This window comes from Mustela nigripes, chromosome 2 (genome assembly GCF_022355385.1).
Source record: "Mustela nigripes isolate SB6536 chromosome 2, MUSNIG.SB6536, whole genome shotgun sequence".
NCBI lineage: Eukaryota > Metazoa > Chordata > Mammalia > Carnivora > Mustelidae > Mustela > Mustela nigripes.
Genome location: NC_081558.1, coordinates 201,410,466 through 201,438,054, shown reverse-complemented (window position 1 = coordinate 201,438,054; position 27,589 = coordinate 201,410,466). Strand labels below are relative to the sequence as shown.

The following is a 27,589-nucleotide window of genomic DNA, read 5'->3' as shown; positions in this document are numbered from 1 at the left end:
TGTTACAAATTTTGTGTATGAGTGTGTGTTTTATCTGAAGGATCAGACCAAAGAAACCAGAAGGTTTATTTTAAAAATAAAAGCATACATAGTTTTATGTGGAAACTCCAGGTACATACTGTTATTAATTGTTTATTTTTAATTTAAAAACTATTTCTTAGAGCAATTTTAGATTCACAGCAACACTGAGTGGAGAGTACAGAGAGTTTTCACATGTCCCCTGTTGTATCATAGATTTTTTTTTAAAGATTTTATTTATTTATTTGACAGAGAGAGCGAGATCACAAGTAGGCAGAGAGAGAGAGAGAAGCAGGCTCCCTGCTGAGCAGAAAGTCCGATGTGGGACTCGATCCCAGGACCCTGAGATCATGACCTGAGCTGAAGGCAGTGGCTTAACCCACTGAGCCACCTAGGCGCCCTGTGTCATAGATTTTTAAGAATAATTCTTTAGAATTAAAAGGGGAGAGCATATAAACCATGTTAAACTGAACTAGTTTATGAGAAAGGATACAATATATTTTTACCACTCCTCTTTAATTCTTTGGTAAAAAATTTTAACAGATTTTTGTGGTTGAATTGCTTAAAATTTCTGATGTGTAACATTCTGGTATGTTTCATCAATTTTGAAAGTAATTGAAGCAGGACTGTAAAACCACAAAGTCACTGCCAAATTTTATTTTAATGTTAGAGTACAATGCATTTCCTATTTTGCCAGTAGTCCTGAGGGCTTACTAAATAACCAGTATTTATCCTTTCAAAAAAAAAAAAAAAGGCAGTCTCATTCAGGGGGCCTATATTTCTTGGCTATGTATATTATTAGAAACCTAAGAGCATCTTTACAATGCTAAGTGAAATGTCCTTTTGCCAAAAACAAACAAACAAACAAAAAAACAACAACAAAAAAACCTAATAGATCTCTTTACAAATTAATGCAATACATGTCCCTTTGAGGAACATGAGATTTTACCAAGGCAAATATCTTTCAGCGACTTTGGCTTTGCAGTAAAATCTAGTCCTCAGCAACTTGGCCTCCAGGCAAGTAAAACCAGACAGACCATCATTTGCCAGCTGTTAGCCAGTTTATGCTGCAAGAGCTCTCTCAGGTCAAGGTTGAAAGTGTCTGACACCTGCTCCTGATTGTCTCAGGCGCTGATTTAATAGCCTTGGAACAGGCATTTAACCTTTCCAATAATTGTAAAATTAAAAAAAAAAAAAAACACTTTTGAAAAAAAGAATTTTGAACATTTGTAAGTACAGCAATATGGTTTGACTGACCAGTGCCTATAAATGAAAGAGGCCCCTTCAGGCCTTTGATCACTTCTGGCCTCTTGTGTGGCCTTGAAAATCGGACGCTGAGGCATCAAGTATTCTTGCTAACAGCTGCAGCTGATGGCGCATCCTGAGAAACCCTGAAGAGTCCACCTGGGGACTCTGCGTTGGCTTTGGATGAAATTACTTTTATTTTCCATTCTCCATCTCAGGTGGGATTTAGTTGGGTGGTTTTGGTTTGTTTGATATATTCTGTGTCAAAAGCAAGGGGGGAAAATATGATGTGACTTGCATTATTATTTCTTTCCCTAAACTGTGAATCTTAATGTTCATCTCTGTGGCAAGGTTATTATCTGCTGAGGGCAGGTGGCCTTAGACACATTTCTTGGCAGGCATTTCTCCCCTGGGAAGTGAGGTTGATACTGTAAGAGAGCTGTCCCATGTCCCACAGCTGTTGTGGAACTGAGGTGAAGTGTTGCCCATGAGGCCACGGCCACCGTCATGGCATAGGCTCCTAGGACTCGTGGGTCCCTTTCCCACAAGCAGCCTTTTGGGGGGCATCACGTCTCATAATTCTTGCATTTTCTCTGACTCCTCATCAGAGAAATACTGTGGGCATCGTACATTGTCTTAAAGCTTTAGGGAATGACAAGATGAAGGGCTCTTCGTCCCTTATGATTCGCTTCGGTTTTGGGGTTTTTTGTTGTTGTTGTTTTGTTTTGTTTTGAAATGTAGAAACAAATTTTTCACTTAGGTTTTTATCTAAATACTAAGTCCTTAAATATCATGAGACATTCTTGCATGTTTGAGTTAGAAACAGACTCAAGTTTAAACGCCTTTATGGGCATGAAGTTTTAAAGAATTCTTTTCTATAACCGGAATAAAAAAAGTTTTTTTTTTCTTCCCCCTCTCAAGGTTTTCTTCGCTCTTTATGGTCCTTTTCAGAAAATGTGGTGTTAACCTACTGTGAAAGAAAAAACATTCGTTCTTTGCTGGGCTGTGGACCCCTTGTATTCCCTGCTTATTTGGGGTTGTTGGTTCAATCCGTTCTTGCCTGTCTTGCCTGAAGGACGGCAGTGCCCTTCTCAGGGTCTCCCTACGCACACTTGATTAGAGAGTTTGTCCCAGAGACAAACCTGAGCATGTCATTCCTGTTTCAAGTATCTTTTGTCTTATGTCGCCTCTGAAGTGGGATCCCGAACTTCAGATCCTCCAGTAAGGAGTCCAGCATTTCCTCCCGCCTCATTCACTTCTGTGCTCCCTTCTGCACTTAACCTGGGGTTCCAGCCACGTTGGACTTTTGCCTCCTCTACAGATATGCCTCGCCCTTTCTTTCATCTATTTTACACAGGACGTGCCCTCATTTCGAACTGCCTTTTGCCATTCATCCATCTGCCTATCAGAATGGTCAAATTTGCCAGAACTGGACCCAGGGATCAGGAGTGGGAGGTTAAAGAGGAGAGATGCTGACCTTACATCTTGGAGCGTCCATTCATTTTCTTTCTTTTTTCTTTTTTTTTCTTTAAGATTTTATTTATTTATTTGACAGAAATCACAAGTAGGCAGAGAGGCAGGAAGAGGGGGGGCGGGGAAGCAGGCTCCCTGCTGAGCAGAGAGCCTGATGCAGGGCTCGATCCCAGGACCCTGGGATCATGACCTGAGCCGAAGGCAGAGGCTTTAACCCACTGAGCCACCCGGGTGCCCCTTCCATTCATTTTCTACACAGCATACCCCTCCTCACCCCCGTAGACTCATCTGTGATGTGGTTTTTGCTTTGCGTTCTTTCCTGGTGCATCTAAGCAGATGTGTTCACTTTGTAGGCGCAGCAACATCTTCGTCTCCAGTACAGCATTTTTTTTTTTTAAGATTTTACTTATTTATTTGAGAGAGAGAGAGCCCAAGTGGGTGAAGGGACAGAGGAAGAGGGAAAAGCAGACTCCCCGCAGAGGAGAGAACCCAACATGGGGCTCCATCGTAGGACCCTGAGATCACGACCCAAGTGGAAGGCAGACGCTTAACCAACTGAGCCACGCAGGCGCCCCTCTCTTACAGCATTTAACGTCTTCACTCATCAGGACATCTGTTCCCTCCTGTGTGCAGAATCTTGCTAAAAGTTAGGGTTACTGTAGTGAACAAAAGAAATAAAAATTAAGCTCATAGCTTACATTCTTCATTATCCAACTTTTATCTTTATAGGAATGTAAATGTTCTTATAGGACTTTATGTAATACCGTTCTTTCTGCAGTAGCAGTGATGCTAGAAATAATTTGCATTTATACATTTTCTTTAAAAATACAGCAAGAATCTAAGCAGTGGTATTCATAATTTAATTAAACTCTGTGTGTGTGACATCTGTAAACATAAGTACATGTATAGATTTTGTTTATTTAGAAGTAGAAAAATGCAAAATCTTCTGTGAGCTTATAAACAGATGAAATGTCCAAGAAGGAGGGATGGACAGTTATTTATACTGATTCCGCTCAAATGATTGCCTCGCGGTGTCAATCTGTATTTTTTCCCGTTGTTGCAGTTGAATGGCAGCTTTCTGTGTGATTAACTTTGCAGTCAGAGCTTCAGAGTAATCAGATAAAGGTTTCAGTTCACACACATGGGAAGTATTTTAACCATCCTGGTTGACGTGGCAAGGAACCGAGCTCAGGACGCAGATCTCAGCAGTCTAAGGGCACCAGGCTTTTGTGAATAGATTCCTTCGTCATTCAGAAAGCTGTATACCTTCGGAAGTATTTTAGCCCGTCTTTCCTTGGTACCGACCCGGCGTACACGAGCCCCGTGCTGCAGATGGAATGACAAGAAACGTTTTCCCTTTCTTGCAGTTGGCGAGTTTGTAAGTGATGCCCTCCTTGTTCCCGACAAGTGCAAATTCCTACACCAGGAGAGGATGGACGTTTGTGAGACCCACCTTCACTGGCACACGGTCGCCAAAGAGGTACCAGCCCATACCTTCCTTCCTCTTCTTAAGTGGAGATTTCCTGGGGACACGAGTCCTGCCTTCGTAGAAGATACATTGAGGCAGTAGCCAGCCATGTTGTTGAATAATTTATATTTATTATTTCAAAAAGAAGAAACTATCCACAAGTCAATTTTAAGAGTCAAAAGCTGATGGAGTTAGTTAGATTTATTATGTGTCTATGCTGCATTTTAGAAACTAGAAACTAGAATCTTATACACTTGCCATAAATCTTAAAGTGTACCTTTTTTTCCCCCAAATTATTTTTTATATACCTCTTGTTTTCTTTTGTCATATACAATTTTGTGTTTTGTAATTTGTAATTTTGTAATTTGATGTTTTCTCCTACCATCTATTGGAGAATGCAGCAGTAGAACAGGAACTAGCTCGTCCAGTCGCAACCGTTTCTAAGTTATGCCATCCTATTTTGTGTTTACCACGCCATTTTCTTTTTCCATGGTGGTTGGATCTGTGACACAGTCCTAACCTTTCTTAACCCCTGCTTTTGGCAAAGTGGATAAGTAACATAAAGTAATTAGGATAGAGTGTCACTTAGTGTCATCTTCAAAACCATTTTTTCCTTTGGTATATTATGAAATTTTTCTAGTAAGTGTATATAATTCTTGCAGAAGATCAGTTTCCTAGAATTAGGCTCCTTGGTCTAGCTCAGTGGTTCTCAAAATAGGGTCACTTTTGTTTCCTCATCCTTCCCCAGGTACATAAGTCAATGTCAAGAGACATCTTGGTTGTTGCAATTAGAGCGGGTGGTGTTACTGGTATTTGTGGGCTGGAGGTCAGAGATCCTAGTAATTCTACTGAACATTCCTCACTGAACAGGGCAGTCCCTCCTCTATCTCTCCTCCAAGAATTATCTGACCCAAAAATACCAATAATACTGAGGGTGAGAATCCCTGATCTAGCTCAGATAGCTTTGATGTTGTTAGGCAAAATTCACCACTTAGGAATTAGCATTAATTTTGCCTTTTATAAAACAATATGTTCCAATTTACTGTAAGACAGAATTTTCATTATAGAAAAATGTGTTTTGGACGTTTAAGAGCTTTTTGGATCTTAAGAAGACAAACCAGATAATTTCATTTTTTATTTGTTCTTGAGTTAAGAAAAAAAAAAATTGTTACTAAGAAACAAAAATGACTTTAATTCCTATGAGGTCAAAATACACTCTAATATTTTCATTGCTTATCCGTATGTGTTGAATTATTAATCTTTCCTCTATCACCAGTGGATGATTTGTGCACATTTAGCAAATCCCAGGAAAGCAAAAAGATGTTGATGGAGAAATCTCTAATTTAGACTGATTTAACTATAAGTCCTATAAGTTTTGATTCATAGGAGAAGATCATTTCTTTTCTTCCCAGGATTGTTATTCTGGAAGTGAGGCAAGAGAGTTTGAATTTCTAGAATAACATATGTCCGCATGAGAGAAATTTCCATAGGTAGTAGAGGCCGGAAGTGAGCAGGGAATGTACATAGAGCCATCGTGTCTACCTGATGTGTCATGACACCACAGAGCATTGGTTCTCCAATATCCATTCCCATGCTAGTCTTCTTCTCTATCTTCTTTCCTAAAGAATTTCCTTTCTGGTTGTTTTTATTAACTTCTATAGTGTAACAACATATCCTTATTAAATAAGTTAAAAAATAAGGGTGCCAAAGTAGTCCCTGCTAAAGAAACTTGTAAATCCACTCAAAACATCAAATGGTCCTTTCCATCAAAAAAGTGGTTCTTGATATATTGGTCTCTGTGTTGATGGTTATATTTGGGATTTTCTTACAATGATGCAAATTTGTTCTACCCCCCTCACTGGCTTCTCCTTACCTTCTGTAGACCTGTAGTGAGAAGAGTACCAACTTGCATGACTATGGCATGTTGCTGCCTTGTGGAATCGACAAGTTCCGAGGCGTGGAATTTGTATGCTGCCCACTGGCCGAGGAAAGTGACAATATTGACTCAGCGGACGCAGAGGAGGATGACTCGGATGTCTGGTGGGGTGGCGCAGACACAGACTATGCAGACGGGAGGTAAGGCGGCCTTCCAGTTGGTTCTCTCACAGATGCCGAAACATCTAGCCTACAGCTTTGTTTCTTCTATCAGTGTATCTTTCTATTTCTCATTAAAAGGATCTCTGCCCACTCCTGTCAGGAGTTGGGTTTTTTGAGGGGGAAAAAAAAAAAATCTAACCATGAGCTCCTGTTATGGTTATATCCAGCCGTGTAATTTTAATCTAATTGATCAACCATCACTGAGTTAATTTTAACTATTTTATTTTCATCTCCAAAGTTGGGGTCAAAATTCCATGGATAGCATAAGATGTAGTTATATAGAGAATTGGAATTCTCTGTAGAGAATCTGAGTCAGTGACTGGCCTTCTGATTTGGTTCATAATTTAGAAATGCTTTTTTTTTTTTTTTTTTTTGTCTTTTATTTTTTTTAAAGATTTTATTTATTTATTTATTTGAAAGACAGAGACATAAATAGGCAGAGAGGCGGGCAGAAAGAGAAAGGGAAGCAGGCTCCCTGCTTCTCAGAGAGCCCCATGCGGGGCTCGATCTCAGGATCAGAGATCATGGCCTGAGCCAAGGTAGAAGTTTAACCCACTGAGCCACCCAAGCGCCCCTAGAAATGTTTTTTTTAAACAAGCTTTTGGGATTATTTCATCAGTCAGTAGTGAAATCTGAATTTTTGTTAAGAAAGGTTGGTTTTGGCTTTTTTGTTTGTCTTTGTGACTTTTTGGTCTTTAATCATCTCTTCCTTTGTGAATGAAGTCAGTGGCATTCATAATTGTTTGCTTGAAATTCTTTAACCATCTCTGGTTGCATGAGAGTTCATAATTACATTTTTACTTCTTTTTCTTTTTCTTTTTCTTTTACTTATTTTTCTTTTCCCAAAGAAAAAGATTCTTACTTTTTTACGAAAGGCAAACACATCTATGTTCAGATCATAACATTCTAAAACTAGAATTTTGAGGTGAGAAAGACCATCTGGTTCCATCTCCAGTTTCATGCTGCGTCATCCCCCAGTGGAGGCGATGATCTCACCTCTCCTTTTCCTCCAGGATCCCTTCAGATGGTCCCTGGTGTCACAGGTTTTCCAAAAGAACATTAAGCATGAATTGTTAAGACTTACAGTTATTACTATAAAGGTTTTTGACACACAGAGTAAGTTATTTTTTTATAATGTATTTTGTAGTAGAATTTTTAAAAATAATTTTATGAAACATTTTACATATATATTATATGTTTTACAAATATATATATATGTATTTTTTAAAGATTTATTTATTTATTTGAGAGAAGGAGTTGGTGGGGGGCAAGAGGCAGAGGGAAAGAAAGAGAGAGAGAATCTCAAGTAGAAACTCCGAGATCATGACCTGAGCCGAAACCAAGAGTCAGATGTTTAACCGACTGAGCCACTCAGACACCCCCCTAATTTGCTGTTTCTTATCAGTTAATAATGCCAGGCTTCTCTTCGGTGACTGTGTCTAATTTTACGATATCTTTTTCTGTTATTTAAGCTCTTTTGTGTTCCCTCTTTGCTAAATTTAGAAAAACTGTGTTTAGTGTACCAGGACATAAACAATTAAATAAGTGAATTACAAAGAATGAGAGAACTAAGGAGAAGGTCAACCGTATGCATCACAATATTTCTCTCCATAAAAGTTGAAAGTGCAGTGGCAAGCACGTTTTGCCATTGGGAAAGCATCTGAGCTTTTTTCCATGGATTTGATTGATTGTGTTCTAGGCCATGGCTGGTCCATTCATTCACATGAATTCCATGAGCCAGGTGTGGAAATGTCCATTGGTTTGGGTTTAATTGCTGCTTTGTCTAAAAGTTGGAATTGCCTAGTTCTTATGGATTTTATGATAGCTTTTATGTAGTTTTTCCTCAGTCATATCTAGATTTGAAAGCTTCAGAATGAGTTCTTCAAAAAATTCTTGTCATCAGGGCTCTTACCACCATATGGCAGTGCAACCAGTATTAAAAAAACCATTTTACTTGTTCATAGTCTATTAGATAACATGCTCATTTCCCATCACTGAATGGACTCCGTACTTAATAAAAACCCAAATAATGGCGAGTAAACTAAGAGAGCACCATGACTACTGTTAAAGTTAGCTGTGTGTGCAGTTATAACCCTGTATCAAGGTTGGTGACCCACCATTTGTGACCATTCGTACAGAAGGGGCTTTTATAATAAAGAATGGGTATTTTTACTGTATTCTGAGAGTGGCGGGCTTTTGCCAGGCTCTCTTTCTTTCCCAGTTAACACATTTTTTAAGTCTTAATAAAACCTAGTTTTTTAAGAAAAGATTGATTTATTTGAGAGTGAGTGTGCACATGCGTAGTCACACACACGAGTGGGGGGGGGGCAGAGGGAAAGGGAGAGAATCTTCAAGCAGACTCACCCTGAGCACAGAGTCAGACAAGCGCCTCAGTCCCACAGCCCTGAGATCATGACCTGAGATGAAACCAACAATTAGATGCTCAACTCACTGAGCCAGTCAGGAACACCCACTGTCCTCTTTTTCTTTTCTTCTCTTTTCTCTTTTCTTCTCTTGCCTGGGAGGGAGGATCCTTTCTAATCTGGATGGACCCCGGGGATAACCATTTTTACATATTCATTTGAATGTCCTACACTTGCTGATAACCTTCTAGCATTTTCTCCCCCTATTTTTATCAATCTTTTGTTTTTGGGAAAAAGTAACTTCTCTCTTTCATTGCTTCTGAGTTTTATAAGGCATATGTATCCTATCATGTAACCCTATCAGCTAATTCCATTTCTTATTCGTGCTGGAACATCAGCGGGAATCTTTGTGTTAGGAGATGTGCCTGATGATCACTAGTTGATGACCTGTCACCTCCCACCGAGCAGCAGATCCATGCCACCTTCATTCTCCTTGGTTCCTGGCATCACTGTCCTTCAAGCTCCACAGATGCACCCTTCAGAGTCCTTTGTCATGAATTGCTACATCATGGTACCTGGGAGTTAGTGGACACTCATACATGTATGTTGCGTGAACAGCTTCAACATCTCTCTGTACCTTCTTCTGTTTCTTTGTTTCCCATTTTCCCTCTTATCATCATGTTCTGTCTTTGAATACCACTTTGATGACCTCCACTCCCTTTCTTGGATTTTTTTTTTAATTATTTAAGACTTTTTTTTTTTTAAGTAGTTTTAGGTTTAGAGCAAAACTGAGCAGAAGATACAGAGAGCTCCCGTCATCCCCTCCCCCATCATCAACGGTTCCCCCTGGAGTGACGCCGTATCATCCCAAATCCCTACTTTACAATTAGGGCTCAGCTCACTCCTGGTCTTGTACAGTCTGTGGGTTAGGACAAATGTGTAATGACGTGTATCTGTGATTATGGTATCATACGGGGCATTTTCACTAAAAATCCTGTTCATCCCTCTGATTCTCTCAATCCTGGCAACCACTGATCCATCAACTGATCGTCTTCATAGTTTTACCTTTCCTAGAATGTCGCATAGTTGGAATCATACAGTATGTAGGCTTTTTCAGGTGAGGTTCCTTCACTTAGTGATATGCATTTAAGTTTCCTTCATGTCTTTTCATGGTGCTTAATTAATAGTCCCTTGTCTGGATGTATACAGTGTTCATCAGTTCACCTCCTGAAGGACAGTTTGATTGGTTCCAGGTGTGGGCAGTATGAATAAAGCTGCTGTAAACCTCCATGTGCAAGCTTTTGTGTCAACCTAAGTTTTTTACTTCTTTGGCTAAATACCAAGGAGCCCAATTGCTGGATCCTATGGTAAGAGTATGTTTAGAGTTGTTTTTGTTGTAGTTTTTAAAGATTTTTTTTTTTTTTTTTTTTTTTTTTTTTGAGAGAATGAGAATGAGCAAGCACACGATTGCGGAGCGGGGCAGAGGGAGAGAGAGCATTAAGCAGGCTCCACCCTCAGAATGAAGTCTGACTCAGGGCTCGATCCCACAACCCTGAGATCATGACCTGAGCTGAGGTCCAGGGTCAGACGCTCAACCAACTGAACCACCCAGGTGCCCCACACAGTATGTTTAATTCTATGGAAAACTGGCAAACTCTCTTCTGCGGTGGCATTCCCCCCAGCAGTGAGTGACAGCTCGGGGTACCATCAGTGTTCTGGATCTGGGCCATTCTAGTAAGTGTATCTCATTGTTGTAAGTCGTATTTCCTCAGTGACCTATGACGTGGAGCCTCTCTTCCTAGGCTCGTTGGCCGTTCATCGACCCATTCTGTGATTTTCGGTCTCCCTTCTCCTTTGCTCCTTCCTACCTGTGGAGGAGGAATGCTGCTTGTTCCCTGAACCGCCACTGCCCGAGTTCAGATGGTGCTTTACCCTCTGCGACACTAACTCCTCTGATTAGTCCTTCCCGCATTAGTGCCTCGCTTCCGCCCGTGACCTCGTGCTTTTCTTCTTCCAGGACCCCTCATACCTCGACTTCTCGCCTCAGTACTTGGCATTTACTCTACCTCACCCACGAATCTCTTCGTTCTCTTCGCAGAGAATTCCTCCGCGGCTTAGGAACAATGCTGTTTTGCATTTCTGATCCTTCAGACCGTTGGTAGGAATCAGTTGATGGTTGCTGCAGCCGGGAGCGAAGTTCTTGTTCCCTTGCAGGCCATCTGGAACTCATTCATGACTTGGCGCCAGTCTGCTTTAGGCACAGGCCTCACCGGGTCCACGGACACCCCGCACCCTCGGTCTTCTCTTTGTCTGGGCTGTTGTTCCCACCTTTCCGCCCCTTTTCAGCATCCATTTCCTTTTTCATCAGACGGTGTTAATCTACCACAAAGCTGCTTGTAAATTCTAAAGTTCTCCATCTTCTCATGACCTGCAAAGCCCTGTATATTTTTTAACATTCACCCACAAAGATACCTCCTTTACAAGTCTTCTCTGATGATCCCTTGAAATACTTGGCTTCACGGTCCTGCCCTTGCTTTGTATTATTTTATTTAGGTTGACTTTTTCTCAGTTACTTGTAGCCATTTCTCTTTTCATCTGACAGAAGCCAAACTACAGTTTTATGTACCAAAAATGTCTCACACACCGGTCTTCAAGAAATATTAGCCAAATTTAGTGACTTATTTTTTAAAATTTTTCATAGCTTTTGGTAAGGCTTTCATGGTCCATAAATAGATGTTACAGAATCTCTCTTGTGTTTTAGCTCAAATGTGTCCTGTAGATATATAATGTAAGCCACATAATGCATCTTTGTACTTCCTTTTTTTTTTTTTTTTTTTTAGTTTGTTTATTTATAATCTCTGTGACCCAATGTGGGGCTCGAACTCACAACCCTGAGATCAAGAGTCACATGCTCCAGCAACTGAGTCAGACAGGCGCCCTCATTTATACTTTCTTTTCTTTTTTTTTTTTTTTTTCAAAGATTTTATTTATTTATTTGACAGAGAGAGATCACAAGTAGGCAGAGAGGCAGGCAGAGAGAGAGAGAGAGGAGGAAGCAGGCTCCCTACCGAGCAGAGAGCCCGATGCGGGACTCGATCCCAGGACCCTGAGATCATGACCCGAGCCGAAGGCAGCGGCTCAACCCACTGAGCCACCCAGGCGCCCTCATTTATACTTTCTGATAGCCACTTTTAAAATAGCAGGAAGAAGCTGGGGAATCAATTTTAATAGCATTTTATTTAATCTAGCATATTCAGAATACTATCAAATCAATATGTAAACAATATGGAAAGGTTATTAGTGAGATACTTTGTATTATTTTTGTTTCTTTCACAGGAGGTCTTTACAATCGGCTGTGTGTTTTGTACATATAGCCCCTCTCACTGATTCCAAGGGCCCCATAGTCCCATGTGGCTGGTGGTCACTGGACATACAGGACATCGTAGCTCCAGATCCTTCAAATTTCTAATCACCCTAGACTTTCCATTGAGACCAGGGTTTATATAGATCGCCCAGTGATACACTCTAATGTCGAACTCCTACTAAATTTTCTATTACTTTTGTAACTGTCCCATTTTTTTTTTTTAAGATTTTATTTATTTATTTGACAGAGAGAGATCACAAGTAGGCAGAGAGGCAGGCAGAGAGAGAGGAAGGAAGCAGGCTCCCCGCTAACCAGAGAGCCCAATGCAGGGCTCGATCCCAGGACCCTGGGAACGTGACCTGAGCCGAAGACAGAGGCTTAACCCACTGAGCCACCCAGGCGCCCCTGTCCTGTGTTTTTAAAATGTCCAAGAATTGTTTTGAACTTCATACAATTAGGATATCAGGTCTCTTGTAGCACTTCCTCGTTCAGTGTTTTTCTGTTAGCCCTCCGGGCGACATATGCCTTTACCCTCATATGGCAAAACGGACAGGCGAAGGAAGAGGCCTTGGATCCTGGACCTGCATACAAACTAGGCTCCTGCCAGCTGGGACATCCCTGTTCCAGGAGCCAGCCTTCCTTGTGACACTTGAAATGCAGAATCAGAACAGGAACTGAACCCATCTTACCTAAAATATCCTCGAGGGGATATTGTAGGACAGTTGTTAAAGAGGAGAAAGTGAAGCCTCATTCTGATCTTCCCAGAAACAGAATTTAATCCACAGTTTAATACACTTTCGTTGGTTGGTAGTTAGTGAGATTTGTTTTGGTAGGAGGCGGGTGTGTGCCTGCTGTTAATGCAACATTTAGAAACACGTTCTTTGTGGGATGAGCTGTTTTATGACCTTCTTGAAAAAGAGGTAAGTCTTTCAAGAGATTGAATGTGAATAAATCAGTTGTTGTTCCAAAGTTCTTTTGTAAATACCTCAGTATTTATTTCTCATGTTACGGTGATTTAGTTCTCAGACCACCCCAGAATTCCTATTTAAAGGATCACTAATGTAGCTTTCTTATGTTAATAGTGTGCAGATTCCAGTCATCATGGGTAAGGACTTTTCTATGGAAAATTCCTTATGAGACTAATGTATGCAGTCTTGCTGTGGGAGTGCTGATCTGAAGCGCAAGTTTGCTCCCACCTGGAACTGGAGAATCTACCTGAAAAACCATATCGTCCGCAGGCCTTGTTGATTTTGTACAGCAAATAACATAAGGGAAGACCCACTCATTCTTTTGTGATAGCACTTTTTCTCCTGGGAACAGATTTTTCTGTCCCCATAAAGCAGAATCTCAGATGACACAGTTTCTTGTTTTCAGGGTTGCAAACGTTGGTGAGACTGTAATGAGAGATAACCTAATGTGTCTTCTTAATGAGATGACATTTTTTTTCTTTTTAATTAAAAAAAAAAAAAAACAACACAACACAGATGCCGAAGACTGATTGCTTTTGACTACATCTCGCCATGCCCTTCTTTGAACTGTATTTTGTAGCTCAGGAGAAGCTTCTTTGTCTGATGAAGGTTGCCGCAACTGTGTGTGTGTGTGTACACACATGTGTGCATCCTTGGGAACAGACCGTACCTCAGGGAGCTGAATCACTCCTTTCCTGGCTCGCCCTGCACTTTACCATAAAAGCCAGCCCAGGGGTGCCTGGATGGCTCAGTGGGTTAAGTGTCCAACTCCTGATTTCAGCCCAGATCATGAACTCAGGGTCCTGAGGTGGAGCCTTCCATTGGGCTCTGTGCTGCTGAGCTTGGAACCTGCTTAAAATTCTCTCCCTTCCTCTCCCTCTGCCCCTGCCCACCTCATTCCAGCACCACTAATTTATCTGGATACTGAGGACCTTTCATATTGTTATTATTTCTTATATTCTAAATTAGTTTACAAAAGAATAAAGGGATAGTAAAAAATAACTTCATTGAGAAGTTTTAATAAAAATCAATATAGTTATTATTTTAATTTGAATTAAAATTTATATATAGTAAACCCAGATTTTTATTCCATCTTTTCCTGATTTTGAAGGTAGAGATTTCTGAAATGGACAGTATTCTTTGAATGCGACCAGCTGCTAATCAGCCCCCTGCTGTGCACGAACTTGGAATATATTCATCTTATAAATACCGACTGCAGACTTAAAATACAACTTTATTAGGGTACAGCCTGTTGTACTTCTTGGTTTTTGCTTGCGTTTTCACTTGATTATTGTAAAAAATCAGTACTTTTAAAACTTGGAGAAATCCTAATTTTGTTGAAGAGAAAGAGCTACTTTCTGTCCATAATTATAAAATATTTCTAAGTTTGGACTTAGAAACACCCATTAGAATTGTCAGTCCGTTTTTGGTTTTTTGTTATTTTTGTTTGTTTTTTTCTTTCCATTTCTACACTGGTTCTTCTTATCACCTTTGTAGCCACTCCTGCCTTTGGTATTTGTCTGCTTCCAAACTATATCCAAAAAATTCTGTGGCCTAAACATGATAAAACCTATCGCAAGCATAAAAGAGGAGAAAATACTGTCACACATATCCTTAGCAAAAACAATGAATGGTTTCATCCTTCTTGTTGAATGACAACATGCGTGAGAATGCTTTCCTTTTTTTTCTTAAAATTCTAACTTTGCTCACTTTTTGGTTCTTGGGCCTGTGAAAATCCATCTAGGATATCGTCATCTGAAGACTCATGGTCTCAGGTCTTGTTTCTGTGATCAATTTCTTTCTTTCTTTTTTATTTATTTTTTTTTTAAGATTTTATTTATTTATTTGACAGACAGAGATCACAAGTAGGCAGAGAGAGAGGGAGGAAGCAAGCTCCCTGCTGAGCAGAGAGCCCGATGCGGGGCTTGATCCTGGGACCCTGAGATCATGACCTGAGTCAAAGGCAGAGGCTTAACCACTGAGCCACCCAAGCACCCCAACTCTGTGATCAATTTCATTCAGAATCTGATTTGTTCAATATTTGTGAGATACCTCCTATCACTTTTCTCCTGTTTGCTAATTGGAAAATTAACATTTGTGATTTTCTGTTCTGTTCAATGGAAGACTCCTAACTTCTTCCATATGTTCTGGAAAGGTGATGTAATATTGGGGGAACACGGGAATAAACCTGTGATGACTTTCCTGTTGCCTCATCCTCGTAGGCAATTCCTCATCCTTTCGTTTTCGTATTTCTTGGTCTTCTTCAGCATAGTTGGAAATAGTTAACGAATAATGGTGGAATAATTCTTGGGATGTTAAAAATAGGAAAATGTTGCAAAAAATTTTAGATTTGTAAAAAGTTGCAGTGAGCTGATTAAAATAATTATAAGATAAAGTGAGCTTTATTTGATATTTTTTTTAAATAAAATCTCTAGAAAAGAGTAAAAGTCAGAGATACCAACGGTTACAAGAATGTATCAAAATGAAACTTAAAGGGTATGATTGTGTCCAGTGGACCCTGCTGGTATTCTGAGGGTTAATAGCCTACTGTACTTACCACGGGTTTACATTTGTTAGGAGACCTCTGTGACTTTACAAATTAGCACACTTGGCCTAATTTTCCTCAAACTAAGGGCTCCACAGATATTTGAGTTAAATTGAATTGATGTTCATGTCAAATACAGACAGGCATAGTTGGTAACTCAGGATTAAACAAATGGGCTTTAAAACAAAAACTACCAAGAAGTAACATTCTGGATATGCAATAATTAAGTAAAATTGCATCAGAAGTCTCTAACTATTTTTAAGCTAGAAATACTGAAAAAAAAAAAAAAAATGCTGGGGCCTGCAGAATATTTATAACAATTGCCTAGCACCATTCATGTAGTTACTACTTGAATATCTTTTCATTGCTTCAAAAAATGAAATAAAATAGAATAAAATGAATGAGATTGGGATTCCAAATGAAGGTAAGATTCATCTCTCTCTGAGCTTTTGAATAAGTATCCATTCTCAGAAGAGCTTTCCTGTTTGAACCAAGCAAGCATTTTTTTTTGTTCTTTGGTATCAAATTGGAGCTCTTCACTAAAAATAAAGGACAGTAGGCAAAAATTTCAGGAAGTGCAAATCACAGTCATGAGACTAACTTAGTCCATTAGATGTTGGCAAGCACTGTGTGATTTTTAAAAATGAATAAACATCAGTTCAGAATGGTGGTTCTCAGCTGGGGCCTGATTTTGCTGCCCAAGGAACCTTTGGAATTGTCCACATTTTGAGTTGCCACAACGGGGAGTGGGGGGTGCTCCTGGCATTTGGTAGGGTAGGGACGAGGGATACTACTCAGCCTCCCACCACGCGCACCCAGAACAGTCCCACCACAAATTTCAACAGAGCCAAGGTTGAGAAACTGGTTTAGAGGTTTCTTCAGGACTGGAAAGCTTGGGAAATTATTCTTTAAAACCCCTGATCTTCTGTGGACAGAAAAGCAAACACCCCAGCAGTCAGCCACTTGAGTGTGGCTTTTGCACAGACGGAAGGGCCTGAGATGAAAACAAACCTTCCAGACATCTGCATCCATAGCTTAAAAGACCATCATCAAAATGCATTCAAATACCACGGATGTTGAGGCTTCCTGTTTGTACCCAGTTACTTCATTAATCGAATCTTTATGTCAAATATTTTCCCTTTTATTAGTGTCACTACTCTCCATTTTGACTCTGGTAAATATTAGCATATTTTCTGGGGCAAATGATTTGGCAATATTCGATATATTTAGAGGCACGGGAAACTGTCTCCAGTGAAAATTATTTTTCCATTACATGTCTCATACTTTTTTAGAAGGTTTTGAGTTAGGGAAAATCACCTATAATTTGACCTCTTTATAAATTTTGTGTTCCTATGTTTCTGTTCATATGGATATGTCTTTAGTTGTGGCTAAAATAGCAAATTAATCTTCATATCTATTCCTTCAAAGTTTATGCATCCATGTGACCACTGTCAGACTTTTTTTTTTTTTTAAGTTTTTTTTAGATTTTTTTTTTTTTTTATTTAACACAGAGAGAGATCACAAGTAGGCAGAGAGGCAGGCAGAGGAGAGGGTGAAGCAGGCTCCCTGCTGAGCAGAGAGCCTGATTGGGGGCTCAGTCCCAGGACCCCGAGATCATGACCCGAGGTGAAGTCAGAGACTTAGCCCACTGAGCCACCCAGGTGCCCCTGTCAGACTTTTTTGAGAGAGAGCGAGAACCTGAAAGGGGCAGGGCAGGAGAGGGAGAAAGAATCCTAAGCAGACTCCCTGCCTCCCCCAACCACAAAGCTGTCCGTGGAGCTCCATTTCTTGACCCTCAGATCATAACCTGAGCTGAAATCAAGAGTCAAACACTTAACCAGCTGAGCCACCAGACACCCCATCAGATTTTTTTTTAATGATTTTTTTTTTTTAAATGTTACGGAGGCCATGCTTTTAAATTCCTTATTGAACCTAGATTTCTTCCCATATTAATAATATCATAATTGCTTGAAGATATAAAAGTTGGATTACTGAAGTAAGAGATAAGAATATACTTGACAGTACTAAAAAGGTATCTCAATAATGTTTATGCCTATTTACAGTGAGGTATCGACAGCGAATGAATTTATTCTATTGTTGCATAGTCACTGGATTCTGATTTTTGTTATTAATAACCTGACTCCTGCCTCATACCGCCAAGCTTTCAGGGTCTTGTAGACTGAGTTTCATGAGGGTATGGACTAGGCTTTAGTGCCTTCTTACACCTTGTCTGTGTATAACTGGAATAATCATAGTAGATGCTATATATAGTCTTGCTATGTGCAAACCACCATTCGGATTTCCTTGTAAATGTTAACTCATTTAATTTTAATAGCTCATTAATGTCTGTAGTTACTTGTTGAATGACTTAATGAGTTTTGGGGGGGCTTTTCCAAATTTAGGAATAGATTTGTGCTGAGGTCTTTATAGTTGGAGTTTATAATATTTTTTGTCTTGTGCCAAGCAAATATTTTATTCCAAATGTAAACTTCCACAGAACCCTTTTGCAGATTCTTATTCTATTAATTCTACAATAATGAAATATAATTAACAATCTGTATGTTTCTCATTCACTTACATTTCTTCCATTCTACCTAAAGAGCACATATAAATCAAAACTTTAAAAAAGTGATTCATTCAGGGCACCTGGGTAGCTCATTTGGTTAAGCGCTTGCCTTCAGCTCAGGTCATGATCTCAGGGTCCTGGGACCGAGCCCTACATCAGGCTCTCCACTCAGCAGGGAGCCTGCTTCTCCTCTCTCTGCCTGCCTCCCTGCTTGCTTGTGATCTCTTACTCTCTCTGTCAAATAAATAAATAAAATCTTTTTTTTTAAAAAGTGATTAATTCATTCAGCTTTAAGCATAAGAAGTTCAGATCATAAAAAGTTTCAAACCCATAAATAATTTTGACTGAGTGATTCATAATATATTTGAGGGAAGTTAAAAATCCTTGATTTTGACTGATATTTTAGTATGTGTCGATTCCATAAACAACAGTTTAATCTGCCTTAGTTAGAATCTAAAGCTTGGGCGCCTGGGTGGCTCAGTGGGTTGAAGCCTCTGCCTTGGGCTCAGGTCGTGATCCCAGGATCCTGGGATTGAGCCCTGCATTGGGCTCTCTGCTCAGCAGGGAGCCTGCTTCCTCCTCTTTCTCTCTGCCTGCTTCTCTTCCTACTTGTAATCTCCGTCCGTCAAATAAATAAAATAAAATTTTAAAAGTTAAAAAAAAAAAAAAGAATCTAAAGCTTTAGATTAGTTTAATACAGATGGGAAATAAGAAGGAAAAAGACCAGAAGCTGCAAAAGGCTAACTTAATCCACTGGAGAAACATCACTTTGACCTAAACTGAGCAAGCTCTTTCTTTTTAAGCTCTTGCCTTCTATTTATTTGTGTGGGAGTGGGGAACCAGAGTTAATGGAGGGACAGAGGATTTATAGATCCTACTTCCACATTAGTAGAGATCTCTTCAATCTAATCCTTTCAAAAAGGAAAGAAAGGCATCTTATTCAATATTTCTGTGCAGAATGCTTCACAAAAATAACTTCTTTTTTGTAGAGAGTGGGTTTATGAATGTAGAGAAATATACCTAAAATGTATATCTCCATTTGATCAACAGCAAGGCCATCTTCACTTGGCTCTTATTTTCAGGTGAGTTGTTCAATTCTTGAACCAAGTAGGATAGAGATGGAGGTAATAATGCAGCTTGTACACCCATCATGTTAACACTGTTTGTGGAGGGGAAGTGATCATCCAGCAACCCCAGGCCAGGGTTAACATGGCAGAATGTGAAAGATGGGAAGGCTGAGCTGACTCTGAATGGAGGACAGCCTTGTCTGTGGCTTCACTGAAGCTGTCGATGGAGCTCCAGCATAAAGCACAGGAATGTGATTTCACAGTTTTCATCTACCTTTCCCATAAGAACCTGTGGCACAGTGAATGCATCAGCATAGCCCTGACTCTCTGGAGCATTCTTTGTACCCCAAACAGGAACACAGTTAGGAGATACTTTAAATCCATCACGTGGACTTGGGCCTTGACCTCTTCCAGAAAGATGAAAGGTGTTAATAATGCTGGATGCTGCCCATTTGTGGACATTTCCCAGAACTTTGAGCAGAGACCCACCCCAGCAGCTCTGTAGCATAAGGGGGGGGTGGGGACACCCTGATCATGATCATTATTGCAGTTAGCCTAAAAAGCAGTAGTTACTGCTCCATGTGTGGTGGCTCTTGTCTAGGGAGAGCTGAAAGCTGACTTTACTTGGGTCTGTGTGCTGCAAGAACTGTTGGCAGAAAATAACCCCCAGGGGTAGTATGAAGGATGTGCGTGTCTCATAGACTCTCAGTGCTTTATGAGACCTTACCAGTGAATTATGGAGTGTGTTATGCAAGTGTTGGCTTCCAGTTAGCTTGGGATGTGGAAGCGTTCGTGGTCTCCCCTCATCTCCGGTGGTTGTGAAAATGCATGTCTATTCATCGGTCAGTGTACATTTCTCTCTCTCTAAAATTGGTTTTGAGAAAGAATGAGAGAGGCTTTAGTTAACTAACTCATACTTGGATCTCTGGAGTTAAAATCCTTTGAATACATAATCTTTCAGCTGCTTTTCTGTCTTGTATTTTGAGAAAGTGGTATTAAGCGCTCAAAGGGCAGGGGGAACTAACAACTTTAGAGGAGGGTCACAAAGTGAATCAGAGAAATGATAAATCGGCAGCCTTAAATCCTTGCCAGCGGATGAGTCAAGTGGAATGGATTTGAGGAGCCGGTGTGTGGCTCTGAGACATAATCGTCCCCGTGCTGGTTGGCAGCTTGTAGCACTCTGAGGCACAGACACATCGCTGTCTTGCACGGAAATAAGGCGACTAATTTGAAAATGATGAATAGGAGAGTAGCAGAAGCTCGCTTTTCTCTTGAGGCAACTGGCCGCCAGCTCTGAGGTCTTATTAAAAATGCTGAGTTTCTGTATTTAATAAGCGTGGGTCCCATGTTTATCAAGAAGGAAAAACCAAACGCTTTAACAGTCTGAGCCAGAGTTCAGCCTGTGTGGCCAGACGAGTGGGGTTCGTTCTGATTGGCAAGAAGGTGATGGCCAGGAAAGGCGATGTGAGATGCCTTTGAAGTGGTGCAGGGCTGGGTTGCTGCCCTCAGAGTCACATCTGGCGGCCCATCTTGCAGGGACCCACTGGTGCACAGCTGCCCCAGTAACCGGATATGGCTGGACGCGCAAGGGAACCATTTGTTTAGTAACAGTTCCTTAAAGGGTTGAAATTTTCACTGCCAAGGATCTTACACCATTGAGGAAAGGAACATCTTTTTATCCTCCTGATGTCTTTTCACTGAACTGTTCAAATCTCCCAAATTACAAAATAGTGAATGCAGAAAAAACTAGAAAGCTTCATGATGCAAACAGGTTTCTGGCAGTGTTAGCCCCAAACAGTAACTTCTTGTTTGAAACCAGCATCTGGATATTGTTATTCTCATTGTAAAAACCCTAGTTTAGACGGAATTCACAATTAATCCAGAAGTATGTGTTACTAATTTTTTTGTTGTTTTCTTTTTCCCTGTGGCCTGAAGATCTGCATCAGCATGTTATGCCCAAAGAGATTTCTTTTTCTTGAACAGTGTTGTTCCTCAGATCTTCGGTAATAATAAATAGCATGCTGGAACTTTATTTGGAAGTTAGTAATACTAAATTGGCTTCCAGGAGCCCTGTACTAGGAAACCAAGCTGTAGTACATGATGTATCTCCCCATCTCTGTCTAAACTGGTACCAAGAACTTGTCACAGAAAACTCTGCAAAATTTTAACAAGCCTGTATTTGTTTTTGAAGGAGGCCATTCACATAGAGAATAATTTAGAGATACTCAAAACTGTTTCCTTTGATGAGAGAGTAAACAAAATCTTTGCCAAGTGAGAACTAACTACAGTTTCCTTTTTTCACCCCCCATATTTAAAAAGTTAACACTCTCTGTGTTTACCTGTAAAAGTTGGGGGTGGAATCATTCCACTTAAATGACGCTGGCGGTCACCTGTGTTTTCTGTCTGCATGATCTACTGATGCTTTGTTTGTTTTAAAATGGTCCTAAGGGAACAGTGTCCTTTTCTTCCTTCAAAAATAGGGTCAGGTATGTGCAGATGAAATTGTTTCCTCACTTAATCCGTAGCAAATTCCCTGTACAGAGTGAGACAATAGAACATTAATCTTATTAATTAGTTAAAGTTCTAGAATGTACAACATTTTTTAAAGAAGTTTACTTACTACTATCAAATAAATATAGTAGCTCAAACGCATGTGTTTTTATTCAAGTCATTATTGGTAGTATTTTTACCTACCATTTGTATATTATTTTGCATATATATTATATATATATATTTGTTCATACAAATACATTTCATTTATTTGTAATTGAGTAAAACAATCTGAGCACAGCAAATCGACCCTCGCACCCCCCAACATGTACAAATATAAACGTCTTTCTGTTTTTTATAAAACTGTATCACTGATCATATTTAAGCAGCTTTAAATGGGTGTGATTTTACTTGCACCAGATGTTAGTTATCTTTAATCAGTAAGAGTCCTGTAGGAAATAACAACATTATCTGTACTATTTTACTGACCCTGACCTCTTTTCCTAATTTCTTAATTGCAGACATAAACCAGCATCAGACTGTTTACTAGCAAACATCTTCATAAACTTTTGGAGGGCATCTGAAATGCGAATTATGAGTGCGTCTGTGTTTTTGAATAACGCTAGTGATCGTGCTTCCTCCAGCTCTGTTTTATTAATCTCTGTTCATTTATTGTCCACGAGGACACAGAGACCTTCTATCTGGTCATGTTATCTTTACACATTTGCAGACACAGCAGATGGAGGTTCATTGTTGTGATTTATGTCCTGTTTAGCACCAGGCACATTTTGCCCTATAAATCTCTCTGGAGAGAACTGAATATTGAGCATATCATGGGCTACAGTGCTTGGGTATTGACTAAATTGCTTCAGGAAGGTGTCATGTGCAATTCTGGGAAGTTCTGCCCAGGGATATTCAGAAGTACAGTATGGTGTTGGAAGTTTCTTGAAAACAGGGAATAGCAGCATCTTCTTGAGAACAGTGATAAGTCAGACTATATAAGGAACTTGGCATTATATTGTTCTTATTGTCCCATAATTGAAATTTTCTTTTGCATTTGAAACCAATGTGCTGTTGTTTGAATTTGGTCTTCCTGAGTTCTCTGCTTGGCACCCTGTTGCCATTCTAGAAGAACCGTAGCTGTGTCACTGGGGTGTGCGCTGATAATCTGCCGTCTCTGACATCAGCGGCTCCGATACCAGTAGTTAGGAGATTAATGTTGTGAGTACAAAAAATGTTAGCATAATGCTAGCTACCAGACTGGAAAAGAGATTATCCCCCTGATGGCGAGGACAGCATTACATTTATAGTCATTTATGACGGTAAAGCTAATCTACATAAAAAGACCATAGTGAGGAAACAGAAGTCCAACATACGAGACACACCCAAAGAGCTTAGGAAAGAACAGACATGTTCCTGAGGAAGATGACTTTTGCCTCAGAAATGTCTTCAGAGGTTTAGCGTATGCTTTGGACCTAGTAAAATCTTCTTGAGCCTGCTTCTTGGCCTCCAACGTGGAGAAGATCGCTATCACGTGTTACCATAGTACTTGGATTTAGAACGGAATTAAAGCTTAGAGATGGGAGCCTCTTGAGCTAAAATGTTCCCGTGGGCTTGATGGTGGTGCACTGAGTGGAATTGTAAGGGAGGGCAGGCCAGGGTGGGGCTCCAGTGCCGTCCTCAACCTGCTCCCACTCCTTGCCTCACACAGTCAACCAGAAAAGCTCTCCTCAGGGCATAATGACTAATCTCCCATGTCTGGTTTGAGAATCATGGCTGTTATAACATGTTCCTTCTTAATTAGGTCTTTAGAAAGTATTGTGGCCCTCATAATTATAACCAATACTAATAGGTAATGACTTCAGTGCTTTCCATCCTAGATAAATGAGGTTGAAAACATTATTAAAATAGATGTTGGAAGCAAACAACTAATGATCTCCTGATTTTATGAATTTTAGTAGATATGTAGGAGTGCTTTTTATTTTAGGGAAGTGAAACGTTAGAAAATGTGATTTTTTCTAGGATTGGAAAATGGCTGTAGAAATTCATGTAGAAGGGCTCCTGGGTGGCTCAGAGGGTTAAGCCTCTGCCTTTGGCTCAGGTCATGATCTCAGGGTGCCGGGATCGAGCCCCACATCGGCTCTCTCCTCAGCAGGAAGTCTGCTTCCCCTTCTCTCTCTGCCTGCCTCTCTGCCTACTTGTGATCTCTGTCTGTTAAATAAATAAATAAAATCTTAAAAAAAAAAAAAGAAATTCATGTAGAATTGGCTTAATCTCTTGGACATGTTAAACAGAAATTCATTGGGTCCTCAAATAGCAGTGAAGTCTCTCTCCTCTCAACTGCTGTATATTTGAAGACCTTCAATTTTATATTTAAATTGTATTTCAGAAATAGTTCTAAAAGAATGATGACATCTTCAACTAAACTAATGAGGGAAGCTATATCAAAGTTGTAATCTTTTATCTCTGGAACATGCTGTTTATTTGTTCCCCTCTGAGTGTATATACATCCTTTGAGTGGTAGTTGGTTAGCCTCATCTGCTTCTTGGGAGAATTTTATAGTTCCTGATGCTGGAAAATTGGAACCAAAGAGCCCTACACATGTCGACATGGTAATGAAGCACCAGGGTTTTACAAAAATGTTTGCAAGGTAGTCATCGGATGGCAGCATTGCATTTAAAGTGATTTAATGAGAGGGCGCCTGGGTGACTCAGGTGGTTGAACATCTGCCTTAGGCTCAGGTCATGATCTGGGGGTCCTGGGATGGAGCTCCCTGCTCAGTGGGGAGCCTGCTTCTCACTCCTCCCCTCCTCCCTGCTTGTGCTTTCTCTCTCTGACGAATAAGTCATCTTTTAAAAAGGGGGGCACCTGGGTGGCTCAGTGGCTTGGGCCTCTGCCTTCAGCTCAGGTCATGATCTCAGGGTCCTGGAATCGAGCCCTGCATCAGGCTCTCGGCTCAGCGGGGAGCCTGCTTCCTCCTTTCTCTCTTCCTGCCTCTCTGCCTACTTGTAATCTCTGTCTGTCAAATAAATAAATAAAATCTTAAAGAAAAAAAAAGATTAAAAAAATTTTTTTTAAGTAGAATGATTTAATGAGAGTATCGCCCATCACAAAGGTGCCAAAGGCAGAGACCACACTCGGCCGCATCTCTGTACCCAGCTCAGCTTCATATCCAACTCGGTGTTGGCGCTGGGACATCCATGCTTAGCAGCACTTCCATGCACAGAACATTCATAACAAGGTGGCCTTTCTCACCTCTTCCCCTGTGGGGAATGTTCTCTCCCAGCATGCACATTGGTAAATTGACTCTATATGTCATATCTTTGTCTGGAGTAGTATGTTTAGAACATCTGTGATCTTTGGCCATGACCCCTTAATAGGACTAAGTATGCTCTTCCTCCTTTGTTGGTTATAGTTGACAAATAAGGTAATTTGTTTCCTCATAAGTTCTTTATCTGCCTAATCGAGGTACCAGTGTAGACAGACCCCGATGCTTCTGGGCTCAGGAACTTAAATATTCATAGGATAAAAATTTCAATATAAAGCACCTTAAGGTTAATAAGCCCTTAGAACCAATTATCTTTACTTTTGCTCGGAAGTCTTTTTTTTAATAACTTGTTTGTCTTCATTTCCAATCTGTCTTCCCTATGCATTCTTTGCACAAGGCTTTGGAGGTTTTTTGTTTTGCTTCTTTTTAGTCATCCTGATGTCACTGTTTTCTGTCTGTTTTGTTTTTTAAATTCCTGCCTCTGGTCATCTCTCTTGGGTTATTACAGTGCTTCCTTTACTGGTCCATTCTCCTTAATTGCTGTAATCTGCACCTTTGACTTTACAATACTGGTTGTATTGAGTTATCCCTGGCTAGTTAGGGTTAGTCCCCAGGTGGGAAGCCTGAGGGTCTGTATGGTGAGATTGAAGAACTAAGGCCAGATGCATAGGGTTTCCTAATGTGCCCGAGAGAAGAATTCTTAATTCCCACACACCACCTCCACTTGGGTTCTCTCAAAGCTGTTCTGTCTTAGTCATGGCTCTACAGCCTCTCTTAGGAATTACAGCTACGAAACTGGGACTCGTGTCCCTCTTGCCACAAATCCTGTCCGTTCTGGATTCATGCACTTGTCTCCATCTTTTCTAGTACAATCCTAGTGCCATTGTTTCTTGCCGGAGTTCCTGCAGTATACCTCTGATTTCTGCTCCCGTTGGCTCTCCACTATAGACCTACGTGAGCCATTTCCACACATTTGAAGCCATTCTGTACACAGCTGCCGGGACATGGAGTATAGACATGTACATAAAGCTGACCCCGGAACTCCCAAGACTAAGACGGGCGACTGGCTCTCCGGTACACTGAACAACCTAATACACAAGGGAAAAAGCAGTGAACCCCTTTTGTTGAGATGCCAAGAATGGCATTAACTGGAACAGTGACTCAACACGTAGCTTGTGGTCTTTTCCAGTAGGAATGTATTTGACCCAGCTTCTCTGCACCTTGCCCTGTGCCTGTCTCTCCCTCTGCTGGCTCTGTATCATACGAAACATGGCAGGTCTTCCTCACCCCACAATCATATCCCTGTAATGATTTCCCCAGTTTTCTGGGCTTCTTCTTACTCTGTAGCCTCAGCTTCACCATCGTGTTCTCAAAATGCATTCCCTTGCAGAACACCCTGCTCCCAGTCTTCTTTATCTTGGCAGCCGATTTCTTTCTTGCTGACATGAATTATACCTTTTAGTATTGTATCTGCTGATCATCTTTCTCTCCCTGAAAGGCAGAATGCATAGCTGATATCCACTAACATTTGTTGAATGAAGGACTTTTATATGCTATTGTTTTAAATGTAGTAGGATGGTCTTGATTAGGCTCTTTGGTCAATACAGAAAACACCTCCTTGGAGAATTTTTCACACAGATGACTGAATTGGAAAGCAGCTTGAATTAGCCTTGTGGGGAAAGAGGAGAAACCGGGAAGAACAGGGTAATTAGACCTCAGCAGGCTGGATTCTGTTCCTAGTTACGTATGACATCATAGCAGGACGTATGAGCAATACAGAAAATGAGTGGCTCTTCTGGACCGTTACCTCTGGTCTTTCAGAAATGGTAGCTCTTGAGTTTTAAGGGGAAAACAACAAAAATGTGCATTACTGTTTAACTAATGGAAATAGAAAAACAGTGCCTCCCCGATCTATATATTTTTGGCTCAGATTTCTAGTCCTTTCTTTCTTTTTCTTTTTTTAAGATTTTATTTCTTTATTTGAGAGATTGGGAGTGTGAGAGAGCACAGTCAGGGGGAGCGGCAGCAGGAGAGGGAGAAGCAGACTCCCTGCTGAGTGGAGAACCCAACACGGGGCCCCATTTCAGGACTCGGGATCGTGACCTGAGCTTAACCCACTGAGCCATCCACGTTCCCCTCTCGTCCTTTATTTCCAGCTGGAGGCTGGAAGCTTCTGTATCACCGCCTTGCACCATGGTCCAAGCTGACCCTGTGCGTCTCCTGTCTTCGCCATCTGTTCTTCTGCTATATCCCGTTACCTCTGGTCACCCCTCTCCACCCAGTTGCTCCATCTCCACACGTCACCCTCATCCTGTCACCAGCCCCCTTTCAGCCAGTCACCAGTTCTGCTGGGTTCTTTTCCCAAACCTCTCACCTCCCACCTCCTCCCCGGCCAGGCTTCTGCAGAGCCTTCTCCCGCACCCACCCGTGACTCCCGCACCTGTACTTCTGCCGTCTCAGACTCACTGCAGTACAGCTCATTTTCTGCTCTTCTGTTAAAATTTCTCTACCAGGCTCTGAATCAGTAGAAGAATGAGGGCATACAAGGTCCTTTGTAATGCGTCTACCGTTTACTCACTTCCCAGCACTCCTGTCTCCAGGCCACGCTGGGCTGGCTACCTGCCTTGCCTGCGGACACTTCTGTAGTTCCACTTGCT

At 40.8% G+C, this 27,589-nt stretch overlaps 1 protein-coding gene across 6 annotated transcripts in view; it reads left to right on the top strand.

Annotated features, from left to right (window-relative positions):
* The window catches only part of APP (amyloid beta precursor protein), a 262,344-nt gene that overhangs the window by 106,726 nt on the left and 128,029 nt on the right, over window positions 1-27,589 (top strand). For all 6 annotated transcript variants that reach the window (XM_059392200.1, XM_059392199.1, XM_059392198.1 and 3 more), the window contains exons 4-5: window positions 4,104-4,216; window positions 6,087-6,280. In XM_059392200.1, coding sequence (XP_059248183.1) covers window positions 4,104-4,216; window positions 6,087-6,280 — 307 coding nt within the window. The remainder of the gene's footprint in view (window positions 1-4,103; window positions 4,217-6,086; window positions 6,281-27,589) is intronic.